The following is a 25153-nucleotide window of genomic DNA, read 5'->3' as shown; positions in this document are numbered from 1 at the left end:
ATGCATAACTCGAAGTATCTGTCAGTCCCGACCATTCCCTGTTATAGTTGTCATCATTTGAATACCGGTTTCACGAATTCGTCTCATAAATACACACGATGACTTGAGAAGAAAATTTGGTCCCATGAGATTCAAACAACAGCAATCTTGTATACATAAGCCGAAATCAGTCAATGAGAAGTTGATTGGTGTAGCAAACTGATCCAATTAACAAACCAGCGCGGCTCACACCTTTCCGCCTTTGACGGGTGAGTTCAAAAGGCAGATTAGTGATTTTACGGAAATCACTGTCTGTGCTAATCAGACTGGAACTGATAAGGTGCCCCTATTAGTGATAGGGAAATCATTAGATAAACAAATGCTTAGGCGGAGGAATTTGGACTGGATCATCTTTTTTTCTACCCTCATAGATATACCTATGTCTCGAATACATTGATAAGTCGAATTTATTACTTGGTCCCCAGAGATTGACTCATCGGGATTTGACTGTAATATGTATCTGTCATGTTTCTAGTGCATTTGGGGAGCTATACATAATTTCATAGTCTTAATTTGATTAACTTATGGCTATATCCCTTAACTTGAACTTTGTAGAGGTGATCCACGTTGAACCATGTGATGTTTTACTAATAATTGTTGTACTTGGTTTCAGACAGGACTGACCAACCACCTCCCAGTATTAGGACACAGCAGGCTGACAGACTTCTTCATTCAGTGGTGGAGGCCGAGGAATGAATGACTGGCGACCGTTTATCTATGGAGGTCTAGCTTCTATGACCGCAGAATGTGGTAAGCAGCTTACTTCATGGCTTTGCGTTTATCTTCAATTATCCAGGGAATTATAATGATATATAACCAATCTGTTTAGATCCTTTACCCTGTTGTCAACTTTTGCTTAGTTTGATTCAAAATTACAGATGCCAAATATAGATGTCCAATCAAACAATAGATGTGAGAATTAAGACTGTTGTATTTATTTGTTCATAAGGAAGATACAGACTTTACTTCCCAACTTGTGGATTATGCTGTAATTACACACTAAGATTAATGCATATATATTGATATAAGATGGAATAAATGGTACCTGAAAAGAAAGAAAAAGAGTGCAAAAAATGATGGTTCCATTACTAATTTTCATTTCTGTTCCAATAATCAGGAATCTGGTCTCCATGGAGATCATAGGGAAGAATATAGGTCTCTGGCAACCAATTCTTGTCGTTTAATGAGAGTAAATGAGATCATGTGGTTATTAGGCTTGGATATTTGGTTGATTACGGTTGAGTTTTATCAATATATTCTCTGTGTGTAGACTTCCCTCAATTTGAATATAGCTGAATATAGACAACAGTGAAACCAACAGATGATATTAATGTTCAGTAGATGATTCCCTCAGCTACAGACGTCACACAGCTAGTCACGAGCTAGTGGTTGTATTGACAATAAACAACTAAAGTGTTGTCTAGGGGTTTAATATAATGGCATAAAGGCAAGGAGAATGATGAATTACATTTGGGGAAGGGGATGTAGGATAGGGGGGAACAATATATAGGGGATGGTATATAGAGAGGGGAGAGAAGGGATTTGGGGTGTGGTAGGTGGGGGTGGTTTTCTGGAGGGGTAGTGGGTGGGTAGGAGAGAGGTGATACTTAGTGTGGTAGGTGGGGTGGTTTTCTTGAGAGGTAGTGGGTGGGTAGGAGAGAGGTGATACTTGGTGTGGTAGGTGGGGTGGTTTTCTTGAGAGGGCTGAGTTAGAAGATGCTTAGCATCAGTTCATCAATGGGATCAAAATTATTTCTGAAGAGTTTGAAACCTTGCGCAGCCCATGTTTAACTCTGGAAACTGGATAATCTATCATGTGTTCATGTCAAACTATTTACAGACCACCTAATGCATTATGCATGAGTAGAATTTACATATTTAGTTTGAATTTACATTAAGTTGCCTTTAAGTCTGAAAGCCTGGATTGATTTGCCTTTAAAGTCAGCCATTGAGTGGGTGGATGTTACTCTAAAACCTGCTTGCTGTACATATTGGGAAAATTCCAGGACACAAACAAGCTTTCAAATGCATTATTCAGCACTAAGGCCACATTATTTTAACATGACCTGATATTTTGTCCTTTATGTGACATTGACAAAAGAGGACTTCCCTGTGCAGTGAACATGCATTTCCCCACGTAGCCCAGCAACAATATTAATGACATCCAGCGTTGTATACAGGCCCAGCGACCATTGTGGCAGACATATTGACCAGTCCGCCATTGGTTTCACCGGGTATTGGAAACATTGCCGCTTTACTCTTTAGTTGATTGATTATAACTCTAGAAGCAAAGACAACTTTAGGGATTGATTGTTTTGTTAGTCGGGAACAATTTGGTTTGATTTGTTAAATTAGTTGTTTGACTAAAATGGTGTTGGATTACACAAGAACAGAATTGATTAATGTAGGTCTTTAGGGACAGAATTCATTGGCTGTATTATGGAAGAGGAAACGTTGAGGTATATTAAGGCAAAAGAAAATTTGGGATGTATTTAGGGAGAGGAGGAAAATTGGGATGTATTGGGGAGAGGAGGAAAAGTGGGATGTATTGGGGAGAGGAGGAAAAGTGGGATGTATTACGGAGAGGAAAAGTTGGGGTGTATTAGGGGAAATAAAGTGGAACATATTAAAGGAGAGGAAAAGTTGGGGTGTATAAGGGAGAGGAAAAGTTGGGGTGTATTAGGGAGAGGAAAAGTTGGGGTGTATTAGGGAGATGAAAAGTGGGGGTGTATCAGGGAGATGAAAAGTTGGGGTGTATTAGGGAGATGAAAAGTGGGGTGTATTAGGAGAGAGAAAAGTTGGGGTGTATTAGGGAGAGATGAAAGGGAGATGGGGTGTATTAGGGAGATGAAAAGTTGGGGTGTATTAGGGAGATGAAAAGTTAGGGTGTATTAGGGAGATGAAAAGGGTGTATTAGGGAGATGAAAAGTTGGGGTGTATTGGGGTGTATTAGGGAGAGAAAAAAGTGGGGTGTATTAGGGAGAGGAAAAGTGAGGGGTGTATTAGGAGATGAAAAGTTGGGGTGTATCAGGGAGATGAAAAGTTGGGGTGTATTAGGGAGATGAAAAGTGGGGGTGTATTAGGAAAAGTTGGGGTGTATGAAAAAAGTAGGGTGTATTAGGGAGATGAAAAAGGGTGTATTAGGAGGGGTGTATTCTGGAGGGTGTAAAGGGAAAAGTGGGGTGTATTAGGGAGATGAAAAGTTGGAGGTACTGTATACTACATAATGAATGTGCTTATAATAAACTTACCAATATAACTGACTGTCACTTTCTGTATATTTTAGTCTTATAAAAACTACAATTGTAACAAACTGAAAGTAGTTGGTAATAACTGTAGTGTAGTGTATTTAGGAAAAGGAAAAGTTGGTTTTATTGGATGTGAGAGAATGAGTTTAGTTTTACACCGATTTTAGCAATATCATGGCTCTGTTGGATAAGACAAAGTTAAAGAAATAACGAGATTGAGAATCAGCTTTCCAACAGGAGTGTGATACCGTGTCAACATTATAACAAAAACAATGTCAAATGTTGTTTTCTATTTTGAAATGAAAGAAGATAACAGTGATGGGGGAGGAATAGTTTGGTTCTGGCATCACTTCATCAGTCTCTATAAAATTCCTTCTGGCAACCACGTTTACTTGGCTTTCATGAACAGTACCTGTAACGTAATGCAATTTCCTTCAGAAAAGCCAAGTGGTAATTTCATTTTGCTGCCATTACAACACCAGAGTACCTGCATTAGCGGCCTCTGGCATGGTACCGGTAAGTGTAGAGTGTCAAGGTCACTGTTACAGCCACATTGTGTAGATAGCATCACCCAGTAGTGAGGTGACCTTGACCTTGTTCAAGCACTGTCTGGAACACTTGTGCATCTCCAGTACCTGTTAGGTGAGACACTGACATTCTGTGTGGGATGGGGAGATTGTCATATGTTGCCTGGAGATAGATGGAAACCATTAGCCAGATGCCAGTGTATATAGCAGTACCAATGTATTACTTTATTTCGAATTTTGAACCTGTATAAATAGAGATTTATGCCTATTGATGTGAAATTAATTCATTTTATTCATAAAATATAACAAAAAGGATCCCAGAGACTATTCATTTTTTCAGAAACTGTGGTAATCTAGACTTGCCACATATTGTAGACTTGCCACATATTGTAGACTTGCCACATAATCTAGACTTGCCACATATTGTAGACTTGCCACATATGGTAGACTTGCCACATAATCTAGACTTGCCACATATTGTAGACTAGCCACATATTGTAGACTTGCCACATATGGTAGACTTGCCACATAATCTAGACTTGCCACATATTGTAGACTTGCCACATATTCTAGACTTGCCACATATTGTAGACTTGCCACATATTGTAGACTTGCCACATAATCTAGACTTGCCACATATGGTAGACTTGCCACATAATCTAGACTTGCCACATAATCTAGACTTGCCACATAATCTAGACTTGCCACATATTGTAGACTAAGCCACATATTGTAGACTTGCCACATATTGTAGACTTGCCACATAATCTAGACCTGCCACATATTGTAGACTTGCCACATATTGTAGACTTGCCACATAATCTAGACTTGCCACATATTATAGACTTGCAAAGGCTGCATTGGGTATATCTGTTTGAGGATCTGTATCCCACACTACTGGAACTATAGAACAGGCTAGCTATTCTCGAAACGTTCGTAGCCCTACGAACTTCTTAAGCCCATTCTTAACACATTGGCTACAACCAAAGTTAAGAATTCTTAGGGCTACGAATGGAACGTTTCGAGAAAAAGAGCCCAGGTGTTTGTCTGTATTTGTACATGCATCCGAGCAAAAAGTGCAAAAAGTTTGAAAACAACATTAAACTGATTTTCGCCATTTCATCTTACCTGTATCGGTACCAAATTTGAAGCAAATCTTTTGGACATATTGGTCATTGTTCTGAAACCATGAACTTGTCTGAAACCATGATGTACAATTTCTTAATAATAATGAATATTTCATATAAAAGTAAACTCATATTCACTGGGTATTTGTTATTTGAGTGCAGGTTATGTAGACAAGTTTTCAGACATGCCATAAAACTCGCATTCATGTGTTTCAAGTTACACAGATGTGGGTAAACTTTTATGTGTTTAAACTTACCATAGTGTAGCGTGTGTAACGATGTTTGTATGTGCACTGTGGACATGGCCTTGAGGATTCTTTCAAACATGTATGTACAAAGGCTGAACATTCAAGTGCATGTTGTGTTTTCAGAAACTAAACTTCTCAAAAGAGATTATTTATGGCTCACAAACCGGTATGCGTTTATAATTGCCCCTCTACCATGGAGCTCTGCTTGGTAGCAGCTAGCCTTGTTCCAAGGCTGTACTGAAGGTTGAGCCCATGGATGTAGAGTAATTCTATCCTTTAAAGAGGATAAGCAATCTCAAGATGCCAGTCTGTATGTAGGATATTTATATTTTTTAGAAATTATCATTTAAACTATTAATTATTACCTTAGGCTTAGAGACTTGTGCAAGTCGAGGTAGCAGCCAGGACAGGTAGTCTCTCGTACAGACCCTGAAGCAAATATATCCAAGAAATCCCACACAAGTCTAGAAAATGTCGCAAGATTTCCTCAGTTTCAGGAAAATGAAGAAAGTCTCAGGGCTTGTTTTCATTATATATATATTTTTTTACTATGAACGTTATTTTCAGTAAAATGTGTTCATTTCAAGGACTAGTTGTTAGTCTACCAGTACAGGCTGCTGTTTGGTTATATAGTGGTAGAACACTGTCAGACCATTCCACAGCAGTCCTGGATACCCTTGTTGGACACTGAACACTGAGTTCAGGGAAACCAGTGCTTGTTTTATTCTCGTAGCGCAAAGTGGGGCGGTGGGGTAGCGTAGTGGTGAAAGCGTTTACTCTTGACGCCGAAGACCTGGGTTCAGTTCCCCACATGGGTACAATATAAGCCCATTTCTGGTGTCCCCTGCCGTGATGTTGCTTGAATATTGCTAAAAGCGGCGTAAAACTAATCTCACTCACTCACTTAGTGCCAAGCACGGGGCAGGGTAACATGTACCAACTTTAGACATTCTTTAAAACAACTTTTTGTTGTTGACATTTTTTGTTTTGTGATTGTAATGGCTGTGTTAACTGTAACAGCTGTTAAGGCTATACTTCTGTTGTAATTATAATGGCTGTGTTAACTGTAACAACTGTAACAGCTGTTAAGGCTATACTTCTGTTGTAATTGTAATGGCTGTGTTAACTGTAACAGCTGTTAAGGCTATACTTCTGTTGTAATTGTAATGGCTGTGTTAACTGTAACAGCTGTTAAGGCTATACTTCTGTTGTAATTGTAATGGCTGTGTTAACTGTAACAGCTGTTAAGGCTATACTTCTGTTGTAATTGTAATGGCTGTGTTAACTGTAACAGCTGTTAAGGCTATACTTCTGTTGTAATTGTAATGGCTGTGTTAACTGTAACAGCTGTTATGGCTATACTTCTGTTGTAATTGTAATGGCTGTGTTAACTGTAACAGCTGTTAAGGCTATACTTCTGTTGTAATTGTAATGGCTGTGTTAACTGTAACAGCTGTTAAGGCTATACTTCTGTTGTAATTGTAATGGCTGTGTTAACTGTAACAGCTGTTAAGGCTATACTTCTGTTGTAATTGTAATGGCTGTGTTAACTGTAACAGCTGTTAAGGCTATACTTCTGTTGTAATTGTAATGGCTGTGTTAACTGTAACAGCTGTTATGGCTATACTTCTGTTGTAATTGTAATGGCTGTGTTAACTGTAACAGCTGTTATGGCTATACTTCTGTTGTAATTGTAATGGCTGTGTTAACTGTAACAGCTGTTATGGCTATACTTCTGTTGTAACAGCTGTTATGGCTATACTTCTGTTGTAATTGTAATGGCTGTGTTAACTGTAACAGCTGTTATGGCTATACTTCTGTTGTAATTGTAATGGCTGTGTTAACTGTAACAGCTGTTATGGCTATACTTCTGTTGTAATTGTAATGGCTGTGTTAACTGTAACAGCTGTTATGGCTATACTTCTGTTGTAATTGTAATGGCTGTGTTAACTGTAACAGCTGTTATGGCTATACTTCTGTTGTAATTGTAATGGCTGTGTTAACTGTAACAGCTGTTATGGCTATACTTCTGTTGTAATTGTAATGGCTGTGTTAACTGTAACAGCTGTTATGGCTATACTTCTGTTGTAATTGTAATGGCTGTGTTAACTGTAACAGCTGTTATGGCTATACTTCTGTTGTAATTGTAATGGCTGTGTTAACTGTAACAGCTGTTATGGCTATACTTCTGTTGTAATTGTAATGGCTGTGTTAACTGTAACAGCTGTTATGGCTATACTTCTGTTGTAATTGTAATGGCTGTGTTAACTGTAACAGCTGTTATGGCTATACTTCTGTTGTAATTGTAATGGCTGTGTTAACTGTAACAGCTGTTATGGCTATACTTCTGTTGTAATTGTAATGGCTGTGTTAACTGTAACAGCTGTTAAGGCTATACTTCTGTTGTAATTGTAATGGCTGTGTTAACTGTAACAGCTGTTATGGCTATACTTCTGTTGTAATTGTAATGGCTGTGTTAACTGTAACAGCTGTTATGGCTATACTTCTGTTGTAATTGTAATGGCTGTGTTAACTGTAACAGCTGTTAAGGCACTTCTGTTGTAATTGTAATGGCTGTGTTAACTGTAACAGCTGTTATGGCTATACTTCTGTTGTAATTGTAATGGCTGTGTTAACTGTAACAGCTGTTATGGCTATACTTCTGTTGTAATTGTAATGGCTGTGTTAACTGTAACAGCTGTTAAGGCTATACTTCTGTTGTAATTGTAATGGCTGTGTTAACTGTAACAGCTGTTAATGGCTATACTTCTGTTGTAATTGTAATGGCTGTGTTAACTGTAACAGCTGTTATGGCTATACTTCTGTTGTAATTGTAATGGCTGTGTTAACTGTAACAGCTGTTATGGCTATACTTCTGTTGTAATTGTAATGGCTGTGTTAACTGTAACAGCTGTTATGGCTATACTTCTGTTGTAATTGTAATGGCTGTGTTAACTGTAACAGCTGTTAAGGCTATACTTCTGTTGTAATTGTAATGGCTGTGTTAACTGTAACAGCTGTTAAGGCTATACTTCTGTTGTAATTGTAATGGCTGTGTTAACTGTAACAGCTGTTATGGCTATACTTCTGTTGTAATTGTAATGGCTGCGTTAACTGTAACAGCTGTTAAGGCTATACTTCTGTTGTAATTGTAATGGCTGTGTTAACTGTAACAGCTGTTATGGCTATACTTCTGTTGTAATTGTAATGGCTGTGTTAACTGTAACAGCTGTTATGGCTATACTTCTGTTGTAATTGTAATGGCTGTGTTAACTGTAACAGCTGTTATGGCTATACTTCTGTTGTAATTGTAATGGCTGTGTTAACTGTAACAGCTGTTATGGCTATACTTCTGTTGTAATTGTAATGGCTGTGTTAACTGTAACAGCTGTTATGGCTATACTTCTGTTGTAATTGTAATGGCTGTGTTAACTGTAACAGCTGTTATGGCTATACTTCTGTTGTAATTGTAATGGCTGTGTTAACTGTAACAGCTGTTATGGCTATACTTCTGTTGTAATTGTAATGGCTGTGTTAACTGTAACAGCTGTTGTTGGCTATACTTCTGTTGTAATTGTAATGGCTGTGTTTAACTGTAACAGCTGTTATGGCTATACTTCTGTTGTAATTGTAATGGCTGTGTTAACTGTAACAGCTGTTAAGGCTATACTTCTGTTGTAATTGTAATGGCTGTGCTTAACTGTAACAGCTGTTATGGCTATACTTCTGTTGTAATTGTAATGGCTGTGTTAACTGTAACAGCTGTTATGGCTATACTTCTGTTGTAATTGTAATGGCTGTGTTAACTGTAACAGCTGTTAAGGCTATACTTCTGTTGTAATTGTAATGGCTGTGTTAACTGTAACAGCTGTTATGGCTATACTTCTGTTGTAATTGTAATGGCTGTGTTAACTGTAACAGCTGTTATGGCTATACTTCTGTTGTAATTGTAATGGCTGTGTGTTAACTGTAACAGCTGTTATGGCTATACTTCTGTTGTAATTGTAATGGCTGTGTTAACTGTAACAGCTGTTATGGCTATACTTCTGTTGTAATTGTAATGGCTGTGTTAACTGTAAAGCTGTTATGGCTATACTTCTGTTGTAATTGTAATGGCTGTGTTAACTGTAACAGCTGTTATGGCTATATACTTCTGTTGTAATTGTAATGGCTGTGTTAACTGTAACAGCTGTTATGGCTATACTTCTGTTGTAATTGTAATGGCTGTGTTAACTGTAATGGCTGTTATGGCTATACTTCTGTTGTAATTGTAATGGCTGTGTTAACTGTAACAGCTGTTATGGCTATACTTCTGTTGTAATTGTAATGGCTGTGTTAACTGTAACAGCTGTTATGGCTATACTTCTGTTGTAATTGTAATGGCTGTGTTAACTGTAACAGCTGTTATGGCTATACTTCTGTTGTAATTGTAATGGCTGTGTTAACTGTAACAGCTGTTATGGCTATACTTCTGTTGTAATTGTAATGGCTGTGTTAACTGTAACAGCTGTTATGGCTATACTTCTGTTGTAATTATAATGGCTGTGTTAACTGTAACAGCTGTTAAGGCTATACTTCTGTTATAATTGTAATGTAATGGCTGTGTTAACTGTAACAGCTGTTAAGGCTATACTTCTGTTATAATTGTAATGGCTGTGTTAACTGTAACAGCTGTTATGGCTATACTTCTGTTGTAATTGTAATGGCTGTGTTAACTGTAACAGCTGTTATGGCTATACTTCTGTTGTAATTGTAATGGCTGTGTTAACTGTAACAGCTGTTAAGGCTATACTTCTGTTGTAATTGTAATGGCTGCGTTAACTGTAACAGCTGTTATGGCTATACTTCTGTTGTAATTGTAATGGCTGTGTTAACTGTAACAGCTGTTAAGGCTATACTTCTGTTGTAATTGTAATTATAATGGCTGTGTTAACTGTAACAGCTGTTATGGCTATACTTCTGTTGTAATTGTAATGGCTGTGTTAACTGTAACATCTGTTATGGCTATACTTCTGTTGTAATTGTAATGGCTGTGTTAACTGTAACAGCTGTTATGGCTATACTTCTGTTGTAATTATAATGGCTGTGTTAACTGTAACAGCTGTTATGGCTATACTTCTGTTGTAATTGTAATGGCTGCGTTAACTGTAACATCTGTTATGGCTATACTTCTGTTGTAATTGTAATGGCTGTGTTAACTGTAACAGCTGTTATGGCTATACTTCTGTTGTAATTGTAATGGCTGTGTTAACTGTAACAGCTGTTATGGCTATACTTCTGTTGTAATTGTAATGGCTGCGTTAACTGTAACAGCTGTTATGGCTATACTTCTGTTGTAATTGTAATGGCTGTGTTAACTGTAACAGCTGTTAAGGCTATACTTCTGTTATAATTGTAATGGCTGTGTTAACTGTAACAGCTGTTAAGGCTATACTTCTGTTGTAATTGTAATGGCTGTGTTAACTGTAACAGCTGTTAAGGCTATACTTCTGTTGTAATTGTAATGGCTGTGTTAACTGTAACAGCTGTTAAGGCTATACTTCTGTTGTAATTGTAATGGCTGTGTTAACTGTAACAGCTGTTATGGCTATACTTCTGTTGTAATTGTAATGGCTGTGTTAACTGTAACAGCTGTTAAGGCTATACTTCTGTTGTAATTGTAATGGCTGTGTTAACTGTAACAGCTGTTAAGGCTATACTTCTGTTGTAATTGTAATGGCTGTGTTAACTGTAACAGCTGTTAAGGCTATACTTCTGTTGTAATTGTAATGGCTGTGTTAACTGTAACAGCTGTTAAGGCTATACTTCTGTTGTAATTGTAATGGCTAGGGTACTGGTGACTACGCCATGAACATCTCTCGGTGGATTCAGCATCAAGCCATCAGGCTGAGTGTCCACATCATGAAACCAGTTTCATGGAGATGTCATTACAGCAGATGAGAAGCTCTCATCAAATGGCGGCAGTTCTTTGGATAGAAATTATTTTATGCGAGAGTTCAGACAAGCATCTCATTTAGCAAGCGATGAACGTAATCCTCGGACACAGATATTCAATTGGATGTGTTGACCATTCATGTGATGTGACTGACCTGCGTCTAAGTTACCTATTAACTGCCATATGTAATCAGATCTTTATAGACGAGGACTAGAACAGCGAATCATTTGCAATGTTGGTTGGAATATCTGAACACAATGGCATGTTATTCTTAGCCAGAAGACAGATAACATGTCAATTATTGATTTTTGCAGCAGAACAAATTACTCCACTTGGGATTCTGATTGGGATTGTGACGGGATAGACTTGGGATTGGCTTTCTCGTGGAGGGTAATGGGAAGAGATAAACTGGGATAGATCAAGACATAAATAGGATGACTTTCTGTGAAAATTTGATTACATGGTACAGACTGATTGTGGATGGTGATATACTATCAGCCATCAGCGTTGTACCATACCTGGTTAGCTGCGGCAGTTTAGCGGCAGATGGTAGCACCTAATTAGCGATTGTATCATTACAGTTCAGATTACAGGTCTTTTGCGTCACCGAAAGTACCTGTTTTGTTTGGTCGCTTGATGAGATTAATTTGTTAGTGACATCTAACATATTTCATTCCCTTAGCAAGATGGCTTCTTGCCATGTTTGACGTCATGTTGCTGTACCATGGTGAAACTGACATTTTTAAACAGTAGTACTTACATTTGTCAGACCGCCTCCGTGGTGTAGTGGTTAGAGCGTCCGCCCGGAGAGCGGAAGGTTGCGGGTTCGATCCCCGACCGCATCATACCAAAAGACGTTAAAATATGGTACTTGTTGGTCCCTGCCTGGGCGCTCGGCATTAATGGGTACAACAAGGACTGGTCGGCTCGGAGTCAGTATAATGTGTCTGAGTGGGGTATTCATGCTTCACTGCGGCATGGTATCTCAGTGGGCTAGCACTATAAAACCAGCTTCAGTCTGGGCTAGTACAAACAGCCGCACACACACTTACACACGCATGCACGTCGTCATATGAGCGAAATATTCTCAAGCACGACGTTAAACCCAATTTCACCTCACCTCACCATGGTGAAACCTAAACAGTATTACTTACATTTGTCAATGTACCCATGACATTTGTCAATGTACAAATGTTTGTGTAGATATATTTCCAATCATTAGGTCACATGAATTATTGAAAACTCATCCTGGCACTATTGACAGCTATAAAGCAACAATAGATGCTCGTACTATAAAAACGTGATTGTCAGGTCCAGACTCGATTATTAACAGGAATGTGTCAAATAGCAGCAATATTGTTGATACATTAAAAGAGTGCATGAAAACTAATAACACTAGTTTACAGGGAACAAGTATTCATCATAACACAAATGTTCACAGTTTTAGGGTCTGATGGTTTAAACATTGCTGGACCCAACCCAGCATCTCAAAATATTGTCAGTAATGGGAAATAACCTGCTGCGCATTTTGGAATGTGTTTTTTGAAACGTGTGAAATTAAGAGAGGTTTTATAGAGACATGTGTATTTTCTGAGTAATTCTACTGACATGATATTTGTGACATGCTGCTCGTCTAGCTCACCTGCAGGATTATAAGCTGTGGCCTGTTACATTAACTGTCAGTGGCAGAGCAGATGTTAACATCTGGATCTGTCTAACGCTGTCTGTCCAGACACGCGTATCATACCGGCGACACCTGTTAGTGATGCATTATTGTTATGTCATTATAAAAAGTGCATACTGTTGTTCTGTGGGTTCGGGGAAGTGGGGTAGCCTAGTGGTTAAAGTGTGGGTTCGGGGAAGTGGGGTAGCCTAGTGGTTAAAGTGTGGGTTCAGGGAGGTGGGGATAGCCTAGTGGTTAAAGTGTGGGTTCAGGGATGTGGGGTAGCCTAGTGGTTAAAGTGTTTGTTCATCATCCCAGACATGGAGTTTATTCCCCAGATGGGTACAATGTGTGAAACCCATTTCTGGTGTCTCCCACCATGATATTGTTGGAAAATTGTGGTCTAAACTAAACTCACTCACTCACTACACCTCCCGAACTATGGCACCCATAAAGATCCAGGTTATAATTGGTCTTCAGCAACCCATGCTTGTAGTAAAAGGCGACTAACGGGATCAGGTGGTTAGGCTCACTGACTTGATTAACGCACGTCATTGTATCTCAGTTGCGTAGATCGATGCTCATGCTGTTGAACACTGGTTTGTCTGGTCCAGACTTGATTATTTACAGACAGCCACCATATAGCTGGAATATTGCTGAATGCAGCATTAAACAACAAACCAACCAACCAACCTGAACTATGTTGATCGCTTGGTACTATTTACACTACAACTGTTCTTGATGATATGTTTCAGGGACTTTCCCCATTGACACCACGAAGACGAGGCTTCAGATCCAGGGCCAGCGTATCGATGCACGGCACACAGAACTCAAGTACCGGGGCATGCTCCATGCCATTTTCCGTATCTTCAGAGAGGAAGGCATCCATGCACTGTATTCTGGGTAAGAATTTGTCGTAATTCTACCACCACACAAGCTGCATAATTACATTAGATATTTGCAATAATTAATCATAACCCAATTAATTCTTATATACAAATACTGCCAGCTAGATGGCCATTTGTTTGAAATATGTAGAATAAATCATCGTAACCCAATTAATTTTGAGTTCAAGTTACGCTTGAAATTTAAAAGAAAAATTGGTATATCAACATGCTGCAAAGCAGTAAAGACTTTTCAAGGTTGTATGTTTACAGATCGGTATTTACTGTGAATAATTAAATAAGTTCAGCCTCTCATATGTAACTGTTGTGAGCCTATCATATATGTAACACACTTTGATCAGACTCCGTGGTGTAGTGGTTAGAGCGTCCGCCCGGAGAGCGGAAGGTTGCGGGTTCGATCCCCGAATGCGTCATACCAAAACACGTTAAAATATGGTACTTGTTGGTCCCTGCCTGGCGCTCGACATTAATGGGTACAACAAGGACTGGTCAGCTCGGAGTCAGTATAATGTGTCTGAGTGGGGTATTCATGCTTCACTGTGGCGTGGTATCTCAGTGGGCTAGCACTATAAAACCAGCTTCAGTCTGGGCTAGTACAAGCAGCTGCACATACACATACACACGCATGCACGTCGTCATATGAGCGAAATATTCTCAAGCACCTCACCTCAATCATCTCATGGACAGATGCAAATGAAATGTCACCTGAAACGGCATTGTATGCAGAATGTTTGATATGTTTTACTCACTGATTTTATTATAATGAGACTGGATTAAATATGTATTGAATTTATTAAATATGCACAAAAAAGTATCAGTAGACAATGAATGACACAAGCTGAGTTAATACTCAATGGCGCTTAAAGGTATCTGTAGCACTTCACTATGAAGGGATAAAAAATGACCCCAGAACCACAAGATTGTACCCATGGTTCCAGTCCTCCATGACTTTAACCCCTGATTGGCTATCGATACAGGTAACAGAGATCAATAATCATAAACTGAATATTGATTGATTATCGATAAATAGCGGAAAAGTAACTTTGAGCAAAATACCCCAAATATCTGAAAAAAAATCAACATATTTCAACTTAATGGTGATTGGTGACATACAGGTAAGGATTACTAGCATGAATTCTTGAACATAAGTTATAAACAGTCCATAAATAAATCCCTAACTTTGTGTCTTGTCCGAGTAAATTAATACTTTATTTCATCACAATAGTTCATAAAAGATGTTAGTGATGACACAATATTCATATTGATAATCATTAATATCTTTTCCCATCAACGATATTTCCAATTATCAATCATTTTACCCAGCCCTCACCCTAATCCCCATTTTGACCCTTTCCGGGCCCCAGTTCCACCACACAACCAACAATGATGTCTGATCTTGTCAAATGTTGGATAGAGTACACCTATAGCGATTAGTGTTGGGAATTGGTTGAAATCTCACAATCGATTATTGCTTCATTACCAACAAACAATCATCGAAAAAAATTGGTTAGCGTCATTTTTCAGATTTTCCTATCCAGGTTGTTACTGCAGAAAAGTATAACATGATGCAACTTGTTACTTGAAAGTGATGACTAATATATCATGAACATAAACTTCCTGGAGTCTTAGAGAAATATTTAGTCCTGACTTTTCAGTTAGTGAAGTGAGTTTTCTAAGAAATAAACATGTTTCCAGGCCCTGACAACTTCTAAGATATGTTCCATTGTCAAGTATTTCAAAGGCTAAAACAGTAGTTCCAAAATCATTTATGTTCGATTATATGAAAATTGGATCGATTGCTTGGTCGTTCGGTCACTGCGACCAATCTTCGATTATTTCAATTAATCGGAACACCACTAATAGCGATCCCTGATAATGGTAGACACTTTCACAAGCATTATGTTAATGAGTTGCAGAGTTGATCATCAATGTTGAACCATGGTACAGTTTCATATGATATTGCTATAGTAATTCTACAAACATCGGCAACCATGCATGGCAAGTAGGTAAACAAGTCTGTTGTTCAAAGGGACATCTGATATTGTTGTATGAATTGTTCAATTAAATTGTTAGTGTTTATTGTTTTTGCATGCATACACTGTTTGATGTTTTCATCTAGCTCCAGCTGTGGATGTTAATAAACATTCTGTAATGCTCAGATAAAGTATATGTGTGATTTTATAGTGAAAAAACAATTTACAATATACTGTGTAATGTAAACCATTTTCTGCAACAGTATATGGGCCTTCGGAAACCTTTTTGCAAATGTGACACCCCTATAGACTTGGCACACGATTATAATTCCTTTGTTGGGCGGTGGGGTAGCCTAGTGGTTAAAGCATTTGCTTGACCCGGGCTCAATTCCCCACATGGGTGCAATGTGGGAAGCTATTAAACATAATGCTTTTAAAAATGGTCAAATGTAGTATATGTTTCTAATTGGGATTACACTTTCTCATAAAAGTATAATTTCTAGTAATTTTGCCAGGTTGAGTCCCACCCCTCTGCACAGTGACTAACCCACTGAGCTATCCAGCTTCCACAATATGTAAGCAAGCAAGAATATGGCCAATTTGACACTTGATTATTAGAAATCAATATTCCTACAGCTGTTTACATGTTCATATTCATTTTAATATACACTTATAACATATATCAATTTCTTTTACAATTTTTCAATTTCAGCATTGCCCCAGCCATTCTCCGCCAAGCTACGTATGGCACCATCAAGATTGGAGTGTACCACACGCTCAAGAGGATCGCGAGTCCCAGATCCTAGAAGTAAGTTAGTTGTCACTTCCTTCATTAGCGTAATGAGAGGCCTCTTTTATCGATTGGAAGGCTATTTTAGGACAGGTTCCACGTCTGTTGGGTCAGAAATATTTCACCTGCACATGTCTTCATTTGAAACTAACTTGAGAATTGAATTAGATGCTAAATTATCTTTTTGTAAAAAAAAAGCCAAAATTTTTGTGTTGTTAATTGGATTACAGGATGGTTGTGTCTTCAGTATCAATATGTCAAGATAATTATCACATGTTGATTTAGATATTTTAGACTATATTTGTACTTTTCATTTAAGAGAGTAAATATTCTTGACCAGACTTTAATTTTTAATCCGACTGAAAAGGGACTTTCACGTCCAGAACAATAAACATTCTTCAAAATCAGGAGAGGTTATCAAAATCTACTTGTCTGCAAATCTAAAGGCTCATTTCATTTTGTTTATTGTATTTTGTCAGACTTTACTGTGAATTTGGAAACTATTTTAGATAACTGGTATGAAACGTGTGACATCCAATTCTAGGTATGTGAGTATCTTCTCCGTGGTTTTGCTTGTTTGACACTTTTTGAAACAAATTTGATGGTTTCTGACACACTCTATGTATCTTGTCTTAAATCTTTGTAGATAACTGGATTGTCTGGTTCAGACAAAGTTATTTACATTCTGCCATGCAGTATTAAACAATAAGAAAACATCAACGCTGCTTGACTTATCAAAAAATTTCAACATTTTTATTTCAAGAATATCAATGCACTTTGAGGTGTAATGTCTCTACCGCCAAACCATCATAACTGATATATGGTGTTCAGAGTTACTTGCCCTTGTTTTGGGATACACATGATATCTAACAGAGGGTTGGCTAATACGTTCTCAGTTTCACACAGAGAGTTGTGTGATAGTGGAAGCTTTTGTTGTGGGCATGCCATGGTGTCACAGAGGCATATCCATGAACACATAACCGAAGACTGAAGAGTCTGTAAAATAAACGATTCCTTGACCTTTGGAAAATGGTAATGCTTGAGAATGTGAAAAACGCTCTCAACTTCAATGGCATTTTCATCCGGTGTTATAAATAGTTCGCCATATCGTGGTTATGTGAGAGGAATGATTCATGTTGTGAAGGTGATGGGGAGCTACTGCCAGGAATCATTACTGTTTGAATAGGTTATGGCAGTGTTTAGAACAGGTCTGAAACTGAAGGAGCACACACTTCCATCAAATATTTAGCTGAAATGTCTGGTTCCAAGGACTGGAATATCTGACTTACAGATTCTGAAATAATATCCTAAGGGACCGTTCATAATTTATGGCTGGGGGCTGATGATGGTTTTTATGGAGAAGCATGTACAATGTGAAAAAAAAAATTCAAGATCTCAAGAAATGTGAGGTATATCTGCTTGTTCGTGTACTGGACCATTTGTATTAAGTGTTTGTGTCTTAGCAACCATTTTTATACTAGAAGTAGAACTACTCGAGTAAATGAGTAAATATAACTTATCAAGTTGCTGGAGACATCAGACTTTGTTTTATACATAGTTCATGAAAGTCTTTGAACGGCATTTAGAAGTGATACATATAAAGAATTTATGGATGTCAACTTTCTTTTTGTGAAAAACACAATGTTTCAGAGTATATTCTTCATTCTCACCATTATCTTCCTTTAGAAATGTGTTTTTGGTTTCAAACCAGAAATACCTTTAGCTTGTTCATAGTTGTGGCTATGTCTGGGGACCTAGACTGCCTGTTGTTTGCTTTCAACAGATGAGGTGGATGAGACAGGATTTTGAAATATTGGCTATATTTTCAGATGAGACACTGACGATCAACGTGCTGTGCGGTATCACAGCGGGCATCGTGTCCAGTGCAATCGCCAACCCCACAGATGTACTCAAGGTAGACAAACGTCTTTAGTTTTCAGCCCGCCTGACTCGTAGATTGTTCATAGCAGCTTTAAATCAAACACTGAGTGTCTGCCAAATGTTTAGAGTAAACTCATAAGCTAGCTGTATGTTCTGACGTTGTAAAAATTGGCAGCAAATGATGTTTGTAGGTCCGGCTGCAGGCTCAGGGGACGAGCAGGGACAACATGCTCTACGCATTCCTCAACATCTACCGCACCGAGGGGCTTCCAGGACTCTGGAGGGTGAGTGCAGTTGCCATGGCAACAACAACATTGACTGGGCAGGAGATTGTGAGGTACAAATACATACATACACTCAAAAGACGAGTGTCAAACTTGTGGCGTCCCACAGGGCTAGAGGCATGGTTCAAATGTGCCTCTGTTCACCGTGCAGGGAATGGGTACCTGGTATGTGAGGTGTATATAGGCAGCAGTACTTGTATGCTCCCCAGGGAGTTGGGAATTATAACTGGAATCCACCAATCAGGCAACAGACCATATGTGAGGAGAGATATGTGTGGAAAAGACTGATTTATAATATTAAATATTGTTTGGTTCAGTTGTTCAATAATGCCACACTCAGCAATATTCTAGCTATATGGAGGCGGTCTGTAAATAATCAGTTCTGGACCTGACAATCCAGTGATCAACAATATGAGCATCTATCTCAAATATTGTAATAAGGGTTGAAAGTAATGCTGCATATTGCCATACTAGCATCGTCAGTTGGATGATAGTATACGATTATAGACTCCATATGAGTTGTATATAAACTGTATTATGTACTTATAATATTAGACGTTGATATATTGCAGGGCGTGTTCCCCACAGCCCAGAGAGCGGCCACCGTGGCTGGGGTTGAGCTCCCAGCCTATGATATATGCAAGAAACAGATTATACATTCTGGGTATCTAGGAGACACCAAGACCACACATTTCTTGTAAGTCTTATAGTGACTTTTGAAGTCAGTTTTGTCATAAATTGCTATACAGAGTACTCTACCTTTACTGATCCTGGATCTGCTGAATTTTCCATATGAAATTTCTGATAACGGGGTGAGTGAGTATGGTTTTACGCTGCTTTTAGCAATATTCCAGCAACATCACAGCGGGGGACATCAGAAATGGGCTTCACACATTGTACCCATGTGGTGAATCGAACCAGGGTCTAGTGTGTGATAGGCGAAAAGCTTTAACCACTATGTTCCTCCACTGCCCTCTGATAATGGAATACTCAGTGAGACTTTCATATAAGTTTTGACCCGTGAAGATCCGGGGTAGAATAGGTCTTCAGCAACCCATGCTTGTCACAGAAGGCGACTATGCTTGTTGTAAGAGGCGACTAATGGGATCAGGTGGTCAGGCTTGCTGACTTGGTTGACACATGTCATCGGTTCCCAATTGCGCAGATCGCTGTTCATGATGTTGGTCACTGGATTGTCTGGTCCAGACTCGATTATTTACAGACCGCCGCCATATAGCTGGAATATTGCTGAGTGCGGCATAAAACTAAACTCACTCACTCACTCATATAAGTTTTTATCCAAATAAAGAAGAAACAGGACCAAATTGTCTGCCATTGAACAATTTCCACCCTGATACACCATTTTTTAAGATTTTATTTTTCAGAGCCAGTTTTCTAGCGGGTCTAGCTGGCGCTATTGCCTCCAACCCAATTGACGTGGTTAAGGTGAGATGTCCGTTCTAATCCCTCTATGTCAAATCATTGCTGGTCGGCATCAGGGCTTGAAATTAGTAACACTATCCAGTACTGTGTGAGATATTTATATCCACATGTAAGTTGGTATTGTAAGTTGTTGCATTTCAAAATATGGCCCTTGACTGTGTGTACACATCAGTCTCCTTAATATCAGATCCTGTACGCTGTTACGATACCTCTGTCTGGTGATCACATGACCCCTTCGTGGCACGTCATGGCAGGGTCCAAAAGCAGGGTCAGGCCTGCAAAATATTGAATATCAGTATTAAAGAATGCCAACTGTCGTATCTCATTTATGTTACGAAAACAAGGTTTATGCAAAAAGTTTTGAATGTATCACAAGGCATCTACACTTAAAATGGAATGGAGTACATCTGTTGTCTTGCTGGAGTTTTCATTTTGGTTTTTGTGTTTTGTGTAAAAATTGGAATTTGTGAATTAATATGGTAATGAATGAAGCCAGTTGTTTTGGAAGATGACATCTCATTTGCCCAAAAAACAATGCAACCTTTATTTATCCACAACTTTTTGTACATGTTGTTAAATCTTCGCGCAGAGAGGTGTTGTATCAGTGGAAAGTCTGATTTTAATGAAACTGATATACACATCAAATGTATGGCGACCTATATTCATGAACATGACATTCAACATTTCTTAAAATTTCTATGAATTTACCTCGACTAATAGCAGGGAGGTTATAAGGTTCAGACTTTTCAGGAAAGTGTTTATTGGTAAATCTGTCAGTCAGAAATTATATATGATTATTTATTTTAAAAATATGTTTCAGTTTATTCTGTAATTTCTCAGTACTTCTCAAACTTTATTTTGCAAAATGATAAAACTGTATATCCATAACTTTCAATTAATTATCTTTTCTTGTCTCTTGCACTGATCTATAACAAAACGTGTTGATATTTAACAGTATTGCCCCAGCAGTGATAAATCTTCTAATCCATATGTTTTCAGTGTATTGAGAACAGTTAAAGTCTGATTCTATATTTTCTTAGTCTACTAGCCCAAACCTGGCTCTTGGCACAGATGACAGTATATTGTAAAGATGGACCATTATCACCAGAGCTGACTAGCATTTTATGAGACTAGTCGAACTAGTGGCAAAAGTCGCAGGGTGCATTTATATGAGGAAAAACAAGTTTTGCAAAGCTGACTGCAAGCTCGACACGATGTTCACAAAATTAATATTTGTCTTGGGTTTCATTCAGACGAGCAGCCGACCTAGCTCATTTCCATATTTAGATGCCACAAGGTTATATTTTCATATGATAATGGTGATAGTAATATGTTTTTATGAAAAATGGTAATTTTATCTTGAAACCAATTTCTGATGCATTCTGCTTGGCAGACAGATTTGTATCACAGAAAATAATAAAAAGCTATTTTGCCTGGATGAAATTCAAATTATTCCACCGAGAATAATTTTGACGATTACTTCTTAATGGCACTTGTAACCATGGTAACCAACTAATTAAATTTCAGCATCTCAAAAGTCTAATATTGCTGATATGCTGCTGCTAACAGTTCAATTAAATCTGATTTTATTGACATTTTCATCCCTTTGCTGCTTATTCCTGTGTGCTCAGTCGGGCAAAACCCTCTTAGCTGGCGTCACGGCTTAGTCCTATAACCAACATACGTTCATATCACATGATTTCCTTCTTAAACTCCAAACATTTCATAAATCCTAATTCCTTTAGCTTTTGAAAGTTTAGATTTTTTTATGATTCCAAGTAGGATTTATGTTATATTTTGGTATTTTATGTGATGATAATGTATTTGTAATTCATTGCTATTCGTAAATCATTGAAATGTCTTTTTATCCCAGTTGTTATTCTACCCACATGAGTTGAGAAGAAAAGACGTTAACGCAGGTGTTAAAGATTCTCGCTTGTATTGGCCATTGGCTAGTACTGTGTGTATCACTAGCTGGTTGGTTGTTGTTTTCAAGGTTATTACCCCAGGTTAAAGGAGAGACTCACTCCCTCGCTCCCTCGCTCCGTCAATCTCTCGGCAACCGCCTGCTTCTCTCGGTGTGTACTGGGAGGGAGGTGGACTAGGGCACGTGCTGCGGGAGCCCTGTCCCCAAGTCTCCAGTACTACTCGGCTTCAAACAGTAGTGGGTTTTAGCTAAGTCCTCTCACTTCGTTGTGACTAGATTGTTATACAGGAAAATCATGTGACTTCATCATCATGCTCCGAACAAAAGATGGCACCTCCACAGGAGAAACAGGAATCGTAGTCCTTATCACTCCGCTTAAAATATATTCCTGTTGTTTTAAAGCTGATGGCACAGTTTAATTCATAATTGTATGGTTACGTTCTTGGTGGCTTAAGGCACACTTAGAAACTATACCTTGAGTGTTTATGATGTGAAGCCAAGGATAAGTTGTACAAATAAGTGGGACAAATATTATGGGGAAACGATTAACACATGCACTTTATTTAAGATTAACAGAACTGCACAAACTTAACTACCATTACCTCTTTTGTTTTAGTCGCTTACTTACAAATATGCATGAATAAATTTGATAATATAGTAGTATAACAACATTGCACAAATTGCCCAATATAGCTTTTTCAGTTTGTAAACTTTCATCTCTTTACACATCTTTAGCTCGGACTGTATGCTGGCATTGCTGGAACTCGACGTGACCCACCTTGCTTATTGTAACTTGGACATGTGTCACTGTTAGGACGTCATGTAACATACGACACCCTCGGGATAGCTCTCCAGCACATGCTAATTAGACGTCACTTGGTCATGCTAATTAGACGTCACTTGGTCATGTTAATTAGACGTCACTTGGTCATGCTAATTAGACGTCACTTGGTCATGCTAATTAGACGTCACTTGGTCCTGCTAATTACAAGAAAACCTATGGGGTAACAAAACCCAGTGGACTGATCTCAAGGCAGTGACGATATATCAAATACCCACAGAAGACTATCAATACCACTGTGGATGATATGAGCAAATACTCACTGGCTCAGAGAGGAAAACTTGCTTGTTATCAGACCTTGAGTCTCCCAGGTCAAAGTTGGGTGAGATCATAGGAGACCCTATGATCTTAGACACTGCAGTTTAACTGTACAGATTGCGACCTATGGGACCCAGAAACCCATGTCTGTAGCCTAAACCCTGGATTTTACCAGTTACGGTTCTTGGTTTGGCAGCATCCTAACCGTGCTCATGGATTTCTCCAAGATGATATACTTCTCAGACCTGATTGTCTCAGGCTTTCCTCACACAGCGGACTTGCAGTGATAGCCAATAAAATTGTCTCAAAACAACTTACTTACATGAGGGGGAAAAGTTTTTTTTTTGTGGGGACACCTAGAATTCCTTTCTGTGGCAAACTTAAATTTCAAGGGGCACATCTAAACATCTTTCTTGTGGGCACACTTACAGGGTCCATCTAAACATCTTTCTGTATCACACTTTATATTTTCTTCCTATTTTTCACTTGTAACACTTGTAAAACATTAAATGCAGGTTAGACTATGCATACATGTATTTCCTTCAAAGTTTTGAATGCAGGGATGGTTTAATATAATGACCTTGTCAGTGCTTCATTTTGACCCAAGAGATGATAATTACGAGTCCTCATCATCCATGATGGCCCAAGAGGGATAAGTTAACAGATAAGATGGTGAGACTCGGTGACCCAGTCCCAGGTACAAGTCATCCTACAGAGGCAGCAGAATAGTTCCTAATATCCACCTGGCCTTTCAAAATAAAACAGATCTTAGGATAAGTCATGTTGACTTTTCTTAGTTCCTAAGTAATTCTAAGGCTAGTAATTCCTGTTGATGTTTACACATATAATCTTGAATAGTAATTCCTATTGATGTTTACAAAGATAATCTGTAATAGAAAGGGACTCTTCACTATGAAGATATTAAGTTTAACAGCATTGGAGTCTTCCAGACCTGGTTTTTCAATGTGCAGTTGCCATCTTAGACCATCTTGTCCACCACAAAAATTGAGCAGTGTCTGTTTAGCTATATATTATGTGACTTTTCATCAAGTAATTCTTTAAATGCTTCTGTTTTAAAGGTTCATTCATAGTTGGCGTCCCAGCCAAAATAACCACACGTCTCAACAAGTGATTTGAGCCCCTATATATCACAGTTAGCATACACATGTAACTGTAAGGCTCAACAGATCAGTGGTAGGAGCAACACTTCTTGTTTAACACATATCAACCAAAGTTGATGAAATATGCAATGTTATTGCATGGATGTAACAGAGCAAGCATTGGTTACTTGAAGATTAAACAGTTACATACTGACACAAGTTGTCTGTGAACCAGAATGGACCTTTAAAACAGATAATTGTGTGATATTTTGAATAGATCAGCAATAAAATCATGATTTGTTCACGTACGTGAGTGCAAATATATTGGTAGTTAGTATAAATGTTTCAAAATGTCAGGTTTTAAATTTGGCTAAACATGAAATCCAAATTATGCGTTTTAATAGCGAAGTGTTCGGCCCTGGTGGAAAGAGCTTTCAAATATCCATCCCTTCAATACACCTGCTACCCTTGTCTGTACGCACATTCTCTTGTTTGTATGTCCGTCCATGCCCAGATCATCAACAGCGAGCTTCTTGTTTCAGACACGTCTGATGAACCAGAAGCGGTTGAAAACAGCAGTTATCGGTGATGGAATCACGCCTGCAATCTACACATCAACTTCCCACTGCTTTGTCCAGGTACTGTCGATGTTTGGGGGTTAGAATTGGTCTTCAGCAACCAATGCATGTTGTAAGAGGTGACTAAGAGGATTGGGTGGTCAGGCTTGCAGACTTTCTTCGTATCCCAGTAACCCGTGAAGGTCCGGGTTAGAATGAACCTGCAGTAACCCATGCTTGTCGTAAGAAGCGACTAACAGGATCGGGTGGTCAGGCTCACTGACTTGGTTGACACATGTCATCGGTTCCCAATTGCGCAGATCGATGCTCATGCTGTTGATCACTGGATTGTCTGGTCCAAAATCGATTATTTACAAACCGCTGCCATATAGCTGGAATATTGCTGA

The 25153-nt window shown here is 38.5% G+C and overlaps 1 protein-coding gene across 2 annotated transcripts in view; it reads left to right on the top strand.

The window, feature by feature from the left end:
• Nucleotides 1-25153, top strand: part of LOC124273271 (kidney mitochondrial carrier protein 1-like) — a 39811-nt gene that overhangs the window by 8939 nt on the left and 5719 nt on the right. Inside the window, exons 2-9 of one of the 2 annotated variants that reach the window (XM_046708492.1) lie at nt 653-789; nt 13543-13690; nt 16378-16467; nt 18280-18370; nt 18528-18620; nt 19193-19317; nt 20006-20066; nt 24732-24827. In XM_046708492.1, the coding sequence (XP_046564448.1) occupies nt 732-789; nt 13543-13690; nt 16378-16467; nt 18280-18370; nt 18528-18620; nt 19193-19317; nt 20006-20066; nt 24732-24827 (762 nt within the window). In that variant the 5' untranslated portion in view covers nt 653-731. Of the gene's footprint in view, nt 1-652; nt 790-13542; nt 13691-16377; nt 16474-18279; nt 18371-18527; nt 18621-19192; nt 19318-20005; nt 20067-24731; nt 24828-25153 lie in introns of those variants that run through there. The other variant, XM_046708491.1, reaches the window with a different exon arrangement.

This window comes from Haliotis rubra, unplaced genomic scaffold (assembly GCF_003918875.1).
Source record: "Haliotis rubra isolate DU_JTF1 unplaced genomic scaffold, ASM391887v1 Scf179, whole genome shotgun sequence".
NCBI lineage: Eukaryota > Metazoa > Mollusca > Gastropoda > Lepetellida > Haliotidae > Haliotis > Haliotis rubra.
Note: the sequence above shows the minus strand (reverse complement) of the source record. Positions and strands in the feature narration are given on the sequence as shown.